The sequence below is a fragment of the Manis javanica genome, chromosome 1 (genome assembly GCF_040802235.1).
Source record: "Manis javanica isolate MJ-LG chromosome 1, MJ_LKY, whole genome shotgun sequence".
NCBI lineage: Eukaryota > Metazoa > Chordata > Mammalia > Pholidota > Manidae > Manis > Manis javanica.
Window position 1 is genome coordinate 217,925,246 of NC_133156.1, and position 16,459 is coordinate 217,941,704.

Consider the following 16,459-nt stretch of genomic DNA (forward strand, 5'->3'; position numbering starts at 1 on the left):
AACTTGAAAATCCTCAAAGAGAGTAATGATTCAACAAGATTAGCCGTACCTAGTGTGTGGAACTTTTTTTTAATAGAATATTTTTTAGTTAAAGTTTCATTGATATACAACCTTATGAAGGTTTCACATGAACGACATTGTAGTTTCCACATTCACTCATATTATCAAGTCCTGATGGCCCCACTGCAGTCACTATCAGTGTAGTAAGATGCTATAGAGTCATTACTTGTCTTCTCCACGTGTGTGAAGACCTACTTTAAAGTACAATTATTAAAACAGTGTAGTGCCAGCCATAAGGAGGCAGATTAGTAGAACAGAATCAAGAGTACAGAAGAAGAACCAATATATATGATAACTTAGGGTATAATACCAAAGGAAATATGTGTCAGTGAGAAAGATATTGAGTAACTTTGTAGCATCAGGAAATAAGTTGGATTCTTATCCAACTTCTGACAACAAAATAAATTCCAGATGTACCAAAGGTTTAAACTAAAATGGAAAATCTTTAAAATAATGGGAAAATAATCTTTGCATGGGTATAATACTGTGGAAGCTACCCAAACATCCATCCAAGTAAAATAGATAAACACTTGTGGTATATTTGTACATGTCAAGAATATATACGGTATGTATAGTATGGCAATGGCAATAAATGAACTATAGCTCTACCCAACAACATTCTTGTGTATCAGAAACATAATGTTGAGTTCAAGAAATAAGACACTAAACAATACTCTAAGAATCATAGAATGCTCATGCATGTGGGCAAAATAAACTATACTTTTAGGGATGCATACAAATATTATAAAATTGTAGAGAAGCAAGAGGAAATGATTATTACAAAAATCAGGATGGTGTTTAAGTCTGAGGTGATGGTGGTACTATGAAGGTAGAACTTTCCAGGGTGAAGTTTTATTTGATAGTTATTTATTAAACTATTCACACAGGTTTATGAACTTCCCTGTATGATTGTTATGTTGTGCCATAAAAGAAGAAAAATTATAAACAGGATATAGTTTGATGTCTAGTATTTAGCACGATGGCTTAGGCAAATTTTATTTTGAGGGTATTTATATTTTCTGGTCTCACCTTCCTAGATTCCTCTTGGAGGAATCTCTCTCTTTTCTCAAGGAATTATACAGTTCCATTTATAGGGAACGCTACAATATCAGCAATTAAATTATATTAGAGAAACATATGGAAAGTCATATGACTGAGTGGCTGCTATCAAAATGCCATTCCACTGGTGTATGGGGTAATCCAAACTTTACCTCTCTTTCACTCTGGTTGTTACTTCTGGTTATATAAAGCTGATCTCTAATTCTGGGCTCACAGGATTGAATTTATTAACTGCTGGATGGGGAAGGAATTTACCTTTCAAGGTTGTTGGTGAAAAAAAATAAGGTAACAAATGAGGGCTACTATGGATTTTAATGAAGTAAGACAAATAACAGCATGAATGATTGCTTTAGTACGAGATAATGATGTTTTTTCATTGCATAAATTTAAGGGAAAATGGTTTTTAAAAATGGGTTTAATGCATTTGTCTATTATTTCATCTCATTGTTTGATATTTTTCTTTCCAACAATGAATCCTGACCTTTCTCCCTTATATATCCCAGGACATTTGTTTACTCGTTTCTCACTAGAGGGAGGTCTTTTCCAGTTGCAATCATTTTCAGCAGCTTTTTCTTCTGTCTGGGAAATGGACTCCTCCAAAGCTACTATCTGATTTACTGTGCTGAATACCCTGCTGAGTGGTACACAGACATACGGTTTAGCCTGGGTAAGTAAATCTGACCACTTTCCTCCCACACGCTAGTTAACACCCCTTCCCATGGTCTAGATCACTGTCACCGCTTCCGTGCCCTATTGCAGTAACCGCCTAATGATTTCATTCTCCCTTTCTATCACTGCTACCCAAGTCTTTTCTCCATGTAGCAGCCTGAGATATCTTCAGAGAACTTGATGTCATTCTCCTTTTCAGAATCCTCCAATGTCTTTCCATTACTTTCAGGACAAAATACAAATTCCTTACCACTACCTACACCTATGAAACCCAGACATTCTTGATCCTGCCTGATTTCCTGGCCTCATTTCTTGCTTCCATCCATCTCATTTACTGTGCTGTAGTCTCAGTGGCCTTTTTGCTGAGACTGAGATGCTCAAATTTGTCCTGCCCCAAAGCTTTTGCACAGACTAATCCCTCTGCCTAAATGCTGTGCCCTTTATATTCATGGAACTTGATCCCTCATTTTATTTAGGTCTCTGTTAATTTGCAGGTCCTCAGGGAGATTTTTCCTGACCACCCTACCAAACATAGTAGAAAGCACTGATCGCTAAATTGTTTTTATTATTTGCCAGAGGAATTAACGTCCAGGAAGGTTCAACTGTCGATACATTATTTTGGCTCAAAGCAAAAATGTGGGATGACCCTTAATTCCTCTCTTTACACCATACACCACATTCTGTGCATGAGCTTAGTGCAGCAACTGCAGCTCTCACACAGGGACCAACTGGGTTCACTCCCCACAGCTGCACTGACATCAGGCTAGGCGCAGCCATGGTGGCCTCTTGCATGGACTGCCACAGTGACCTTCGAACTGCACTTCCTACCTCTGGGCCTACCCTTCCGTAGCCCCTTCTCCACACAGCAGTCAGAGTGAACATTTGAAAACACAAATGGCCAGAAGATTAGTAGTGCAAATGCTGATACATGCACACAATGACATATTCTGGAGCCACAAAAAAACAAACAAATCAAACAAAATAAAAACAAGGAAGATCTCTGTGTGCTCATGTGGAGACATCTCTAGAACATGTGGTTAATAAAAATAAAGTATGAACGGTGTATATGGTATGTTAGTACTTTTTATGTAAAGATGGGATAGAAAGAAAACTGTGTGAGTGTTCAATGGGAAAAGAAACTACTAGATTGATAAAAAGGAAACTAATAAAAAAATGTTTACCTCTAGGGTTTGGGGTAAAGAGAATGAGATAGTGGGCAGAACTTTTCTTTCAATATTGTTTTGTCCTTGAAATTGTGGAACTTCATAACTTAGTTTTAAAAAAATGTAAATGGAGAAAGGTCCTGAAATTGAGAATAAACAAATAAATATATCTAACTGTGTACTAAACTGATAACATAGAACCACACAGGAAAATGATTTATGCCTGTTTACAGGAAATACAGAGAATAAGAAATTAGTTAAATGCCACCATGAGGAAGTATGCTAGTCTTATCTGGAAAGGGAGGCATTTTAAGGGACAACTGTCTGGTCTTTTCAAGAAGCCAGTGTCCTGGAAAAAAAAAAAAAGGTAGGGATCTGGGCTAGATTAAAATGGCCTGAAAAGACATAATGACCAGATGTCAGGTGTAGTCCTATATTGGACTTGGGTTTGCGCAAACCAGCCATAGAAGGCATTTCAAGGACGTCTGAGAAAATTGGATTATGACCTTGATATTACATAAGATGAAAACCTGGAAGGATATGCACTAAGGTGTTTAATGGTAGTGATCTCTGGGTGGTAGGAATAAAGTATCTTGGTTTTCTTATTTTTGCTAATTAGTGTTTAGTCTTCCATGTAACATTTGGAACAGAATAGTGAACAGAAATCAGACCGTATTTCTCCCCTGCTTAAAATCTGCCAATGGCTTCCTCTTACACTTAAAGTCTAACTCACCGAGGCCTATAATGCTTGATGTATTTTTCAATTATTCTGTCCGCATCTCCTCACTTTCCCCTCTATCTTAAAGCTTCAAGTGCACTAGCCTTCCTTCTGTTTCTTAGACAAACTAAACTCGTTCTAGCCTCAGGGCCTTTGCACCTGCTAATCCTCCTACCAGACTACACTCCCTCAGATCTTTGCAGTCTTATTATTCAAACCACAGGATAAATGCCAAATCTTCAGAAAAGCTTTTCCTACCCATCTCATCCAAGGTAGAAACCCCTCTTTCACACCTCAATTCACTCTTTATCTCATTATCCTACTTTAATTTTCTGCTTTACAGTGATTTAAAAAATTTTAATTATTTGAATTCTTTTCTGTGTTCTTTCACTAAAATGTAAACTGCATGAATACAGGCACTTTGCCTGTTTTTTTCACTACTGTATCCCTGGTGTTTTAGGACAGTGCTTGGTACATAGCAAGCTCTCAATAAATATCAGTTGAATGAATGAATGAATGAACAAATGAATGAGTCCCATACCATCCTCTGAGATAGGTACTATTATAATTTACATTTTATAAGTAAGAAAACAGAGTCTGAGAGAGTGTGAGTGACTTGACCAAGGACACATAGACATCTGGTCCAAGGTTTTTGCTTTGTCCACTGCTATACATGCTGTCTCCCTTCCCCCATTCCCTCCCACTTTCTGCCCCTGCTACTGGTGTCCCACCCCAGTTTCCCTTTCTTCCAGGCCATTCATCTTTTTAGTAGGCAAGATTGAAAAATCATTGTTTCATATCATAGCGTATGAGGTGAGTATAGATACATAGATCAATGAAACAGAGTAGAGACACCAGAGATAAACCCATGCTTATGTGGTCAACTAATCCATGACAAAGGAGGCAAGAATATACAATGGGGGAAAGACAGTCTCTTCAATAAATGGTGTTGGAAAAACTAGACAGCTATGTGCAAAAGAATGAAACTGGATCACCGTTTTATACCATATACAAAAGTAAATTCAAAACAGATTAAAGACCTAAATATAAGATATGAAACCATAATACTATTGGAAGAAAACATAGGCAGTAAACTCTTGAACATCAGCATTTACAATTTCTTTCTGGATACATCTCCCCAGGTAAGGGAAATAAAGCAAAAATAAACAAATGGGACTACATCAAACTAAAAAGCTTCTGCACAGCAAAGGAAATAATCAACAAAATAAAAAAGGCAAACTACAATATGGGAGAGTATATTTGCCAATGATATATCTGATAAGGGGCTAATATCCAAAATATATAAAGAACTCATTCAATTCAACACTAATAATAATAATAATGACAATAATAACCCAATCAAAAATGTGCAGCGGACCTGAATATACATTTTACCAAAGAAGACATACAGATGGCCAACAGGATCTGACTTTTTAAATTCAGCTCTTCTTGATTTTTGCCTCATGCATTTTCATCAGGACAAATCACACACTGTTGAGGGGTGAAGTCTGGCATCTGTGTGAAAGAGTGAATGTTTCTGGGCTGTAATGGAGCCCATCGTGATGCAAGACTTTGCATCTCTGGTCCTGGTTCTCTTCACCTTAGACCAGGGCCCTTTGTGTGCCAGACGGTGGGGAAGAAGAGCACGTGTGTTTGTGAACTGGCTGTGGTAGAAACCAGTTTGCTAGGTGCCAGGCTCTCCAATCTAGCGAACATTACTTTCATGAGAATGGATGTGTCAATCAGGAATGCTCTTACCAGTGAGTCACAGAAAACCAGCTCAGTGGCTTCAATAATTAAGAGCTTATATTTCTTACATAACAAGAATGTCCAAAGGTAGGTGGCTTCTGCATTCTTTCAGTTGCTTACTGATGCCATCAAGATCCCAGGAATTTTTCTGGGCTATCTGCACACTGTTTTTAATATATTAAAAACACACCTCTGGTCCTCCTGATAATCACTTCATAATTGCAGGTAAGTTGCTATAGCTCAAGGCAATACATCTGGCAATAAAGGAGGAGTGAGGCAGTAGAGGCACTGGTCCCGCTTGTCCTTTTATCAAAAAACCACAAGATCTCCTAGGAAGCCACCAGAAGACTTCCCTTTACATCCTCTTGGCCCAAGTAGATCACACAACCACTTTCCAGCCTTCCAGACTCTATAGTGGGGAATGGCAAAGGAGAAGGGGTTGGAATCAGCCCTTCTGATTCCTGTTGAGTTGGCCAACTGTTGAGTTTGATTATTTGTTAGTGAGCCAAAAGCTTGCAATTCATTCATTAATGTATTTTCTTATTTATTTAAGTGGTGGGCAATGGTCTTGCCTCCCTTTCTCTCCTCTCCTACCTGCATCCATCACATGACACTGCACCTTCAGTCTTTGAGTCTATGAAACAGCACAGCTCCTCCACCCAAATTCAGGACCATGGCCAAGAAAACCCCCCTTTGTTTGCCGTATCTTAGTACCATTCTTGGACTTCAATGTTAAATGCTCTTTCCTTCATTTTTAGAAAAAAACGTAGCTTGTGAGAAAAACATCAAAATCAGGATACATGTTTAACTTTTTCCCTCTCTCTTCTTTGCCAAGGTCTCTTCTTATTTCTTTTGGGAATGGGAATTAACATTCATAGTGACTACATATTGCGCCAGCTCAGGAAGCCTGGAGAAATCATCTATAGGATTCCACAAGGTAATGTCTCCTCTGCCCTGCAGATTCCCTTGGGAGCCTGTCCCAGGAGTTATGATGTGAGTAACGAATGGAGAGGGACAGTGAAGGCAGGAATGACACAATATATACTGATTTGTCCCTGACTTCTCTTCCACATCCCATTCCACCCCACAACACATTTGCATTTCTGATCTGAATCCAGAGGTTTAAGAAAGGTGCAAGAGCCCTCAGGCAGGTGCAAGACCACAACCCTGAAGGTGGAGGGGGGCGGGTCGGGGTGGGGGGTGTGAGGCTTGGCATAGGGTGGAAATAGCCTTCCATGTAGTTGCAGTAGGTAGGATTATCATGTGCTTTATTAGGGTTCTCCGGAGAAACAGAACCAATAAGACATAGACACAGATGGTATAGATATAGATACATAGAGAGATTTATTATTACAAATTGGCTTGTATGATTATGGAAGCTGAGCAGTCCCAGGATCTGCCCTCTGCAAACTGGGGACCCAGGAGAGCAGGTGGTATGAGTCCTAATCTGAGTGCAGAAGAGCAATGTTCCGGTTCAAAGACAGTCAAGCAGAGAGTAAATTCTCCCTTCCTCCCCCTTTCTCTTCTCTGTGAACTTTTAGTGGGTTGGCAAAGGGACACCCCAACTGGGGAGGTCAGTATACTTTGCTTAGTCTATTGATTCAAATGTTAATCCCACCCAGAAACACCCTCACAGACACACTCAGAAATAATGTTTAACCAAATATCTGGGCATCCCATGGCCCAGTCAAGCTGAAGCTAAAAATTAGCCATCACGAATATACAGAGTACTAATTCTAGGTCAGCAAATAAAGCTAAATTATACATGACCAACAGATTTGTCCTCTCTAATTGATCTGGACTTACCTAGCGAGTAGTTGGGGAGCACATGGACATTTCTTGCCATTTGTATATTCTTAATGATGCAGAGAACCCTTGATTCATCAGAAATTAAGATGGGAAGTCTTACGAGTGGATTTTCAGAGATAAGGGTACAGAATATTTGAAATTCTATCTGTTCCCAAGAAACCAGAAATGAAAGGTTGACATATATCAGCAAGTGGGAGTGAAGCAGTCCAAGAAATCCTTCAATATTTTAGGTGGATATTTGTGTAGGTTAACGGTTCCCACCCTTTTTGATGTAAAAAGAACCTTCTGTTTACATCAAAAAAATTTCCTGAATTATAATATGGTGTTAGCACATATTAATATCCATAGATGAAGAAAAAAATGAATTTAAATGTTGCTGACAACCTAAGAGTATCTACATCAAACAAAAATAATACCGAAGGTTGAGATACACAATTTGTTATGTTTCTAGGCCCTTTGCAATTAGTCAGTGGTTCCCCCCAGGTCTGGAACCAATGATGCAATTTCATCCTTAAGGAAGATAACTTTAAGGAGCTTCAGTTTTTAAAATATTCAGTCACTAACTAGATAAAGAATAGCAGAGAAAGCTCTTAAAAGCTAGATTGCCACGGTTAGTTTCCAACTACTAACTTACGCTGGGGAATGATTTAAAAATAAAATACTCTTTATATGAGTATGGAAAGACAAAGTTGTTTTGGGTGAAGCTTTCCCAGTTTAGCGCGGGGCAGAAAGGGGAGGAGATATATTTGCCACTATTAGAAATGTGTTTATTTCTAGATACAGTTTTGAGATCAGAAATACAAGGCTGGAAAGAACACTAACCTTTAAAATCAGTAGAAGCAAACCTTACCAGCCTCCAGGAGGGCAAAAAACCCTGCAGCTTCCTCTCCATACTTTAAACTTGGACAGAGCGTATGCTTCACAGAGGTGGGAGGGCAGATGCCAAAGGAGAATCGAATTATGTCTTGTATCATTCAGGTCATTATTTTCATGTGGTATGTTGTTCTCATTTGTGTACCTGTGAATGTGAAATATGCTAATCAACAAATGGGTGTCCAGGAAGGTAGTAAGAAGGGGAGAAGTGGCCTGGAAATGTTACTTAGCAAAGCAAAACAAAAACCAGACCTGCACCTCATCCTTGTCCTGCCCAGAGCTGGTGGTCCAGTGGCTGTTAGAGATTTGCATGAAGCCCACCAACCAGCTGGTGCCCCTCCTCACCTCCCAGGGTGTTCTACGGGCAACAGGCTGCGGTTGCTTTGTTCTCTTCTCGCTAAGAGGGTCCGCCAGAGAGTGGTGGCTGTAAGGGAATCTCCAGCGCCACATTTGTTCTCGCTGCCCGTATGTATTTTGAAACAAAGCAGAGCGGTTTAATGTTGCAATGGTCCAGTTCTGATGATTGACCTTTGAATTCTTCTATATGCAGGTGGCTTGTTTACATACGTTTCTGGAGCCAATTTCCTCGGTGAGATCATTGAATGGATCGGCTTTGCCTTGGCCTCGTGGTCCCTCCCAGCACTGACATTTGCATTTTTTTCACTTTGTTTCCTTGGGCTTCGAGCTTTTCACCACCATAGGTAAATTTTTCAACCAAGGTGGAAGCATCCATGTAGCTTTCTTCTCCAAACAGGCTTTTAGCACACTGAGTCAGATCTAGAAAACTTAGACATTGATTTGTATAAGATAAGGTTAATGCAATAATCCAGACTGGTAAATTCTGACCTTTTGGACTTTCTGAAGTTGGAATTTGGTTGGATGACAGTAGCAGTAACATTTGTTTCCCCCCGTGAACAAAAATTAATTTTGTAGGCAGAGTGGGAAGCCTTGCTGAGGAAGGCTTCCTGAGGAGAAGTGCCTCACGTCCACATGAGTTAGTAGCCCCAGGCTCTGTGCCCTCCTAGCAGGCTCACCTGGTGGTGGCAACCAGTTGGCAGTGGGCTATAGGTAAGAGTCAGGAAGTACAAGAAGTAGCTCCTATTTCCGTGCTGCAATTTAACTCACTTCTGCCACATTTCTCAAAATGTGTTCTGTGGGAATCACTTTCCAGACCTGCACAGGAAATTTGGAGGTGCACCCAGGACAGAAAAGCCCCAGGAAAGCAGTAGCCCCAAGCCTAGCACAGCTGCTATTTTTATTTTTCATTCTAGGTTTGGTGTTAAGAGTTTGGGTAACTACTGAGCCCTCAAAACCCCAGGGTTATTTCCTGGAATGTGTGTGATACCAGGGCTCACTGTGGTACTCTCCTCCTGTCCTACCCCTGCCCTCCATAAATCGCAGTGAGGTGGAGGTCGTTGCTGGCTTCCTGGAGAGGTAGGGTAGGCCACTACTTGCATGGTGCAAGCGCCAGCTGCTGCAGGGCTGGAGAGCCTCTCCTCTGCGGGTCTGGCCTAAAGCAGTTACTCACTCCCACCTCCCCCTCGGCCCTTGCACCTGGGGTGCGGTGGGGACAGAAGAGTTAACTAAAGGTATCACTGGAAGGGGAGGGTAACTACTAGGCTTTAAACCTGAATTTCAGATCTTTTCTCAAAAATGGCTTTTGTGGCTATAGGAAAGAGGGTCTGAGATTACTGGAGACAGACATAGGAAGGGGGCATCCCAAGGGAGGATGGACTTTGGAACCAGGCCCAGGGGAACCCCTTCATCTCTTGCACAGGTGTTTTAGTCTGGCTAATGACCAATGTTGTAGTTTTGAAGATTAAGCTAAGAATGAGTTCTTTTCCTCAGTGGAATTTATACAGAGACCTGTCAGAAATGAATGAAACAACAGCTCTACTCATGTCTTCTTCCTGCCACCTCCTAGATTTGGTGGGGACAGAGGGTGGCAGAGGGTCCCCAGCCTGTAGGAGAGTCAGCATAACAGTTCTCCCCACTGGAGGCAGGGTATAAGGTCCACCAGAGGAGAGAGGGAGGGAGCGGGGGAAAGGACACCAGCCAGCACCTGGAAGGGCCCTGCGAAGCGTGGCCTCAGCTGGGCTTGGCTAGGGGAGGCACAGCAGCTCCACCAGAGGCCCCCAGCTGCTGCAACGACAAAATCCAGACTGTGGCCCTGTCCTGTCCTGTCAAACTGCTTCCATGCGCAGGCTGGAGGCTGACCTGGCTTTGCGAGGTGCCGCTCAGCAGACCGCTCTCTCATAGCCCTGGAAACCAGCCTCCTCTGGTACAATGTTATTACTGTTTGTCCTCCAGGTCAAACTAAGGTATTTTAAAAGAGCGTATCCTCTGGATTTTAACTCGAGAGCTACCAGCTTCGGTTAGTTAGGAGGACAGCCTGGGACTTCAGGAGAAAGCCTCTTAACAAGATGTATTAGTCGCCCAGGCTGCTGAAACAGTCACCACAAACCAGAGTTTCTTCTCTCCCAGCTCTCGGGTCTGAAATCAAGGTGCTGGCAGGGCCACCCTCTCTCTGATGGCTGCGGTGAGAATCATTCTGGATTAGAGGCCCACCCTGCTCCAGTAGGACCTCATCTTAACTTAATAAATTATATCTGCAATAACCCTATTTCCAAAATAAGGTCACATTCTCAGGTACTGGGTGTTAGGACTTCAAGCACATGTTTTTGGGGGACACAGTTCAAGCCGTAATACAAGGTAACATCTCCTTGGCATTCCCAGGCCTCAGGATTATTTTCCTGGCAACATTAACAGTTCTCTAGGGTTAACTTTGCCTATGATGTTTGAGGTCTCTGGTTCCCTGTATTTTTCAGTTGAATCCACTGAATACTTCTTTTTGGCTATTACATTTTTTTATTGTGGTGAAATATATATAACATAAAAGTTACCATTATAATCATTTTAAGTGTACAATTCAGTGGCATTAGGTACATTAATAATTTTGTGCATCCACCACCACTGTCCTATGGCTATTACTTTTTGTTTCCCAACCCAAGAAGCTTCAGCATTTATAAGAAATAGGATGCAGGAGCGAGTAAGCAGAGGGACAGATGGCCATCCGGAAGGGTCAGGCCCTGAAGAACTGTAGGTTGATTTGTAGCAAGGATTTCAGATACAGCAAACCTCAACTATTGACCACTGCTTGATTGTATTTATAATAACTGTTCCTTTGTTGTCTTTTAGGTTCTACCTCAAGGTGTTTGAGGACTACCCCAAATCTCGGAAAACCCTCATTCCATTCATCTTTTAAAGAAACCAAATTAAAAAGGAACACGGCTCCCATAATACTGTTGAAAACCATAGGGCTGCTGAACCTGCAACTTTCAGAGTTCCACTGGGTGTGTAATAATAGGTGTCTTGTGTTCTGGTAGTGGGCCTAGGGGTTCCGCGAGGTGCCCGTTTCGTGTCTGCATGGACTCTCCCCCAGTCCCTCCTGATCTCTTCCTGAAACTCCAACAAGGCCCTTTTCCACACAGAGATACCTGCTTCTTAGCTCTTCCTCCCAGAAAGTGCAGAACTTACCTACATTTTTTTCCCTTTGGGTGATCTAAGGACATGTGGCTTTATACCTGCACACTATATCAACACCTATACAAATTATAAGGGATTTAAATTCAAAGCTGCATGGACCTAGAGCCAATCTACTCTGAAATGAAAACCCAGTCACATTTTCCTTTTCCTTACTTAATTATGAAAGGTATGAAATGATTCAGTAGACTTTTGATAAAGGAGTCCTTTCTTCGTATTGTTGAAGATGCAATGATGCATTGACTCCACGTCAGATTTGTGAGTCGTCTCAGTGCCTCTGTCTTCCTGAATATTTCATAATCCCCGCTAGAGATATTGTAGCCTGACCCAGAAAACTGGTGTGGGCTTTATTGAAGGCCAGGTTTTAACTACTCCAGCAAAAGAAGATGTAATTCTGGTTGGCTACTGGGAAAGTAAAAAAGTGTTTTACAATAGACATTACCTACCCTCGTATTCTTAGATGCTGGTGGCAATATCCAAATATTGCGAGAGTGTCAGGGAAGGGAAATGACTGAGTAAGATCATAATATGCTCTTGCTTTGACAAGACGTCTGTAATGACAGTGAAGCACATCAGAAGCACCCAGCAACTCTTCTGGAATTTCTTCATCACAGTCCTCAAGAAGGATCTCCCAGGGGTTACTTGAACATCAGTCTTCAAAGATCCTGAAAACTACAAAGGCTAAAAACTGCAACTGGAGGGACACCATCTGGGCAAGCAGATTTTGTTTGGCTCAGACAGTATTTCACACATAGTATGACTTTCTTTTTTTTATATTCAAAGTCTCCAAAATTTAAAGACAAGGTTTCTACATTCTAGTTTCCTGTAAAAAGTTGGAGGATCTGAGCCCATGGAGCCTGCTAAGAACTGGGACTGGTCAGCTAGTATATATTAGAATATGCAGCTGCTGTTGGGGGAGTCATCCTAGAATGGGTGCTGAGACATGGGCTCTCTAAGGAGAGGGGTGAATACTCATCATTAGAATGTGTGAAAATATTTGTCTCCTTGGGTTTAGGTTTGGGGCAAGTGTTGGTAATTTTTAGCAAGCCCTCTTGAGAAATGAGGACCAGTTTTATCAGATGCAATGCTAAGTACAGAAATGCACTGTATGAGACACAGCACACTCAGAAGATCTGAGGATATTGTAGATTATTGAACAATACAAATTGTAATAATATAAATACATATTTTGCTGTTAATTAAATGTTTCTCAAATCACAGATGTTACATAATTTTGTTTGATAAAAGACCTCCAGATTTATGAAGATTTTTATAAGATGCTGAGCTGAGTCCCTTGCTCCCAACCCCCCGCATTTTTACTGTTTTTTTTTAAGTGTTGCTGCCTTTTATCTCCCTTCTCTTAATTTTGACAACTAGAAATTAGGGGCTCTAAGCTGAAAATAGAAGAGAAATATGACTTATTTGGCTTCTTAACCACAGCTCAGAACTCCAAGCAGGTGCAGTATTCTCAGTGCTCTAGGGCCATAGTTTTTAACCAATTGTCTCTATTTCTAAAATATGCATGCAAATTGAAAATAAAGGTCTGAAAGTGTCTCATCCCAAACATATTTCCCTTTTCTCCTAAAACTAGACTGCAAGAAAAATATAGGTAATTTTAGGTTTCTGTTGGATGGTTTTTGAAACATAATCAGGGCTTGAACATAATCAGAGCTATAAAGGTGGCCTGGCTAACAAAATACTGTCTTGCTCTTGCTGAAACTTCCTTGGAGGGAGTATTTTCCTGCTGACCTTGTAGAAGATGTTGTAGTGTTTAGTTTATTTTCAGAATTAAAGAGCTGAAGCACATCTAAGTCCTACCATTAAGCACAGCTAATCCCACCTCTGCATATATAGATGGAGACACTGAGACTCATGCTGTTAAAATGCCTCCCAGGGTCACACAGCTGGTCAGAGCAGCCATCTTATCTTGTATCTTTAAGGATCAGAAGTCTGTTTTTCTTCCTAAGGTACAGCAGGCTTTTAAAAGAAAGACCTAGCAGAGCCTATACAGATGGGTGTGAATTTAAGGCCTAAGCACACTTATTCACTCAACAATCGTTTATTATTTATAATGCAAAAAATGGTAAGGAGTGGGAGGATATTGCTGAATTAGACAGGAATCTTGCCTTTTTGGGGGCTGCCATATGTGTTTCTGGAGAATTCATGCAGGAGAAAAATAGCCAGAGCTTAAATGATGTGCCAGAATGTAGATACCAACCAATTGTCATGTCCATTGTGTGCAATCTGTTTCCCTCACTCTGTGGGGAGACCAGGATGATGTCCTTAACGTAAACCTATTTGGTCAAAGGAAGGTATAGTAGAGATGGCATTTGTGTTCAGTCTGGGAAGGGTTTTGAGTCACAAACCCCCTGTCCCCAACACTTCTTTTCCTAAGTCGCAAATTTGGGTCCATTGTATTGTAAAAGAAAAAAGACCTCCAATAAGAAATTTGCAATTAAATAGTGACTGAGGAAGTTTAAACCCTTTCAGGAACAGATAAATAAACCTATGATTTTATTGCCCTGTAGTTTTTAAATAGCTGCCTTGACTTCTTGAGGTAATCTCATGGCAATCTCTGCAAGAAACAAGGGGAAGGCTCTTTGGCACATGAAGGAATGGACTCATGAGGAGTCACTTCCCTTCTTGTCTGGCCTTTCGATTCTCTAATAAGCTGTGGGCTGAGGTCCAGGTATGGTAACTAAGCAGGGTAACAATAAATGTAAAGCAAAGCCCTCTAGAGAAGGCTGCTGATTGTTTTACAGCATCAATGCTATCCTATGATAAAAGAAAGAGGCATGGTGCCAGATAGTAATGTACGGGCTTGGATGATTTAATAGCCGTTGAATGGATTTAATGTCTAACAAAGAGATTTGCTTATTTTCTGATTTTCTGTATAAGTCCACTAAGCTGTGATCTTAAAAGGTAATACATTATTTTCATTTTTTCTCACTTCAAGACTACCAACCACAGCTTGGCGTATGGACGAATGAAATACATTGTTGGGAAGATTCAAATATGTACTAAACTGGGTTAATTCCTTTCGTCCTAACCTTCTTGGGTTCAGAGTTTGGCTTGCTCAGTGTAGTCAGAGTCTAGGTGAAGGATATCCAATATCCTGTCCCAGATGGCTGGCTGGCCGGGAGCAGGAGGAGAGAGAGAAAGTGGAGGAAGGAGGAGCAGGCGCGCGGCACTGGGAAGTGAGGCAAAGGGCCTTGATTCTCCCTTTCCCGTGTGTCCAGGCTGCGGAAGCCTGATCCCTCCTTTGCCCTCCAGGAAAAGAAGTCCCTCGGAGAGAGAGTGAGCTCTTCTTGGACCTCGTTTCTCATAAGCAAAGAAGTTGGGTTTCTTTAAACACAAGCCATATGGCTGTGCCTCACAATAAAAAATTGAACTGTATTTCTGTCCACTCACCTCGTAAAGATGGTTTTAAGCCTGTGCAGTGGGACACTGTGAGTAGGAGGTGAAGGACCTGTTCTGACAAGTGTGTGGCACCATCCATGTGCGGGGAGGTGAATGCAGAGAGGAGGGCACCCAGAGGGCTAAGAATCTGGCTGCTTTTCTCTTGCCACGGTCTCTGTTTTTCTTTCCTCCAGGGGCCCCAAAGGGAAGAATCCTTCCTTATAGTGATGCATTCTCCACCCCCCCCCCCCCCGGTATTGACTAGAAAGCAAATACCAAAAAACCAATGCATTAATTCACTTCTTATTGTAAAATTCTTGTCATGTCCATTGTGTGGAATCTGTTTCCCTCTGTGGGGAGATCAGGCTGATGCCGTTATCATAAACCTATTTGATCAAAGGAAGGTGTAGTAGAGATGGCATTTGTGTTCTAAGATACTAAGATTGTGTACTAAGATATAAAGAGATATAAATTGAAATGTTAACAGTATTGTTAAAGATGTATATTGTATAAGCACTACAGCAACAACTAAAAATAGAGAGATAAACTAACAATAGAAAAGAAATAATAAGAAATGACTGTGTTAATCCCCAAAAAATGACAGGAAGGCAGAAGAAATGAACAAAAAGCAGACAGAGAAAATAGAAAGCAGTGAACTGGTAAATTTAAATCCAACTATACCAGTAATTACATGAAATGTAAGTGGTGTATGTATTTCAATTAAAAGGCAGAAATTTTCAGATTAGATAAAAAAACAAGATCCAACTACATGCCATATACAAGAAACCTGCCATAAATACAAATACTCAGGTTTATATCCAATAAGGACATAAAAGATGCTCAGTCAACATAATTAATCATTAGGGAAAGGTATATTAAAACCACAATGAAATATAACTTCACACCCACTAGAATGGTTATATTAAAAAAGACATGCCATAACAAGGGCTGATGAATATGCGAAGCTATCAGAGCCCTCACTACTGGCGGGAATATAAAATGGTGCAGCATCTTTGGAAAACAGGCAATTCCTGAAAATATTCTATATAAGATTACCATGTAACTCAGCGATTCGACTCCTATGTATCTACCTGATTTTAGTTGGGTAAAGCACCAAGTGGCCTGAAAAGACAAGTATCTTCAGGTAGGGATTAGTTTGTCTAGCCCGCTCCTTGGGCAGGGCAAAGAGCTGGATGAAGGAACGGAAGAGAGACTGAGCAGTGCTTGGAGTGCCCTCTGGTGGGCACTGCCTAGATGTGCAGAAGGGATCACGGGCAACTGCGTAGGGGGATGAGAACTGCTCAAAGGACCAGGGAGAGAAGCCAGCAATGTAACAAGGAATAAACTCTAAGGGGGAGAGATTTGATTAACCATAAAGAAGACAGGGAACCTGTGAGTTCCCCATCACTGGAGTGTT

General features: G+C 41.1%; 1 protein-coding gene across 2 annotated transcripts in view; it reads left to right on the top strand.

Annotated features, from left to right (window-relative positions):
* SRD5A2 (steroid 5 alpha-reductase 2) overlaps positions 1-13,197 on the top strand; it is a 39,172-nt gene extending 25,975 nt beyond the window's left edge. For both annotated transcript variants that reach the window (XM_017671511.3, XM_017671512.3), the window contains exons 2-5: positions 1,623-1,786; positions 6,254-6,355; positions 8,651-8,801; positions 11,299-13,197. In XM_017671511.3, coding sequence (XP_017527000.1) covers positions 1,623-1,786; positions 6,254-6,355; positions 8,651-8,801; positions 11,299-11,365 — 484 coding nt within the window. In that variant the 3' untranslated portion in view covers positions 11,366-13,197. The remainder of the gene's footprint in view (positions 1-1,622; positions 1,787-6,253; positions 6,356-8,650; positions 8,802-11,298) is intronic.
* Positions 13,198-16,459: the final 3,262 nt, after the last annotated feature.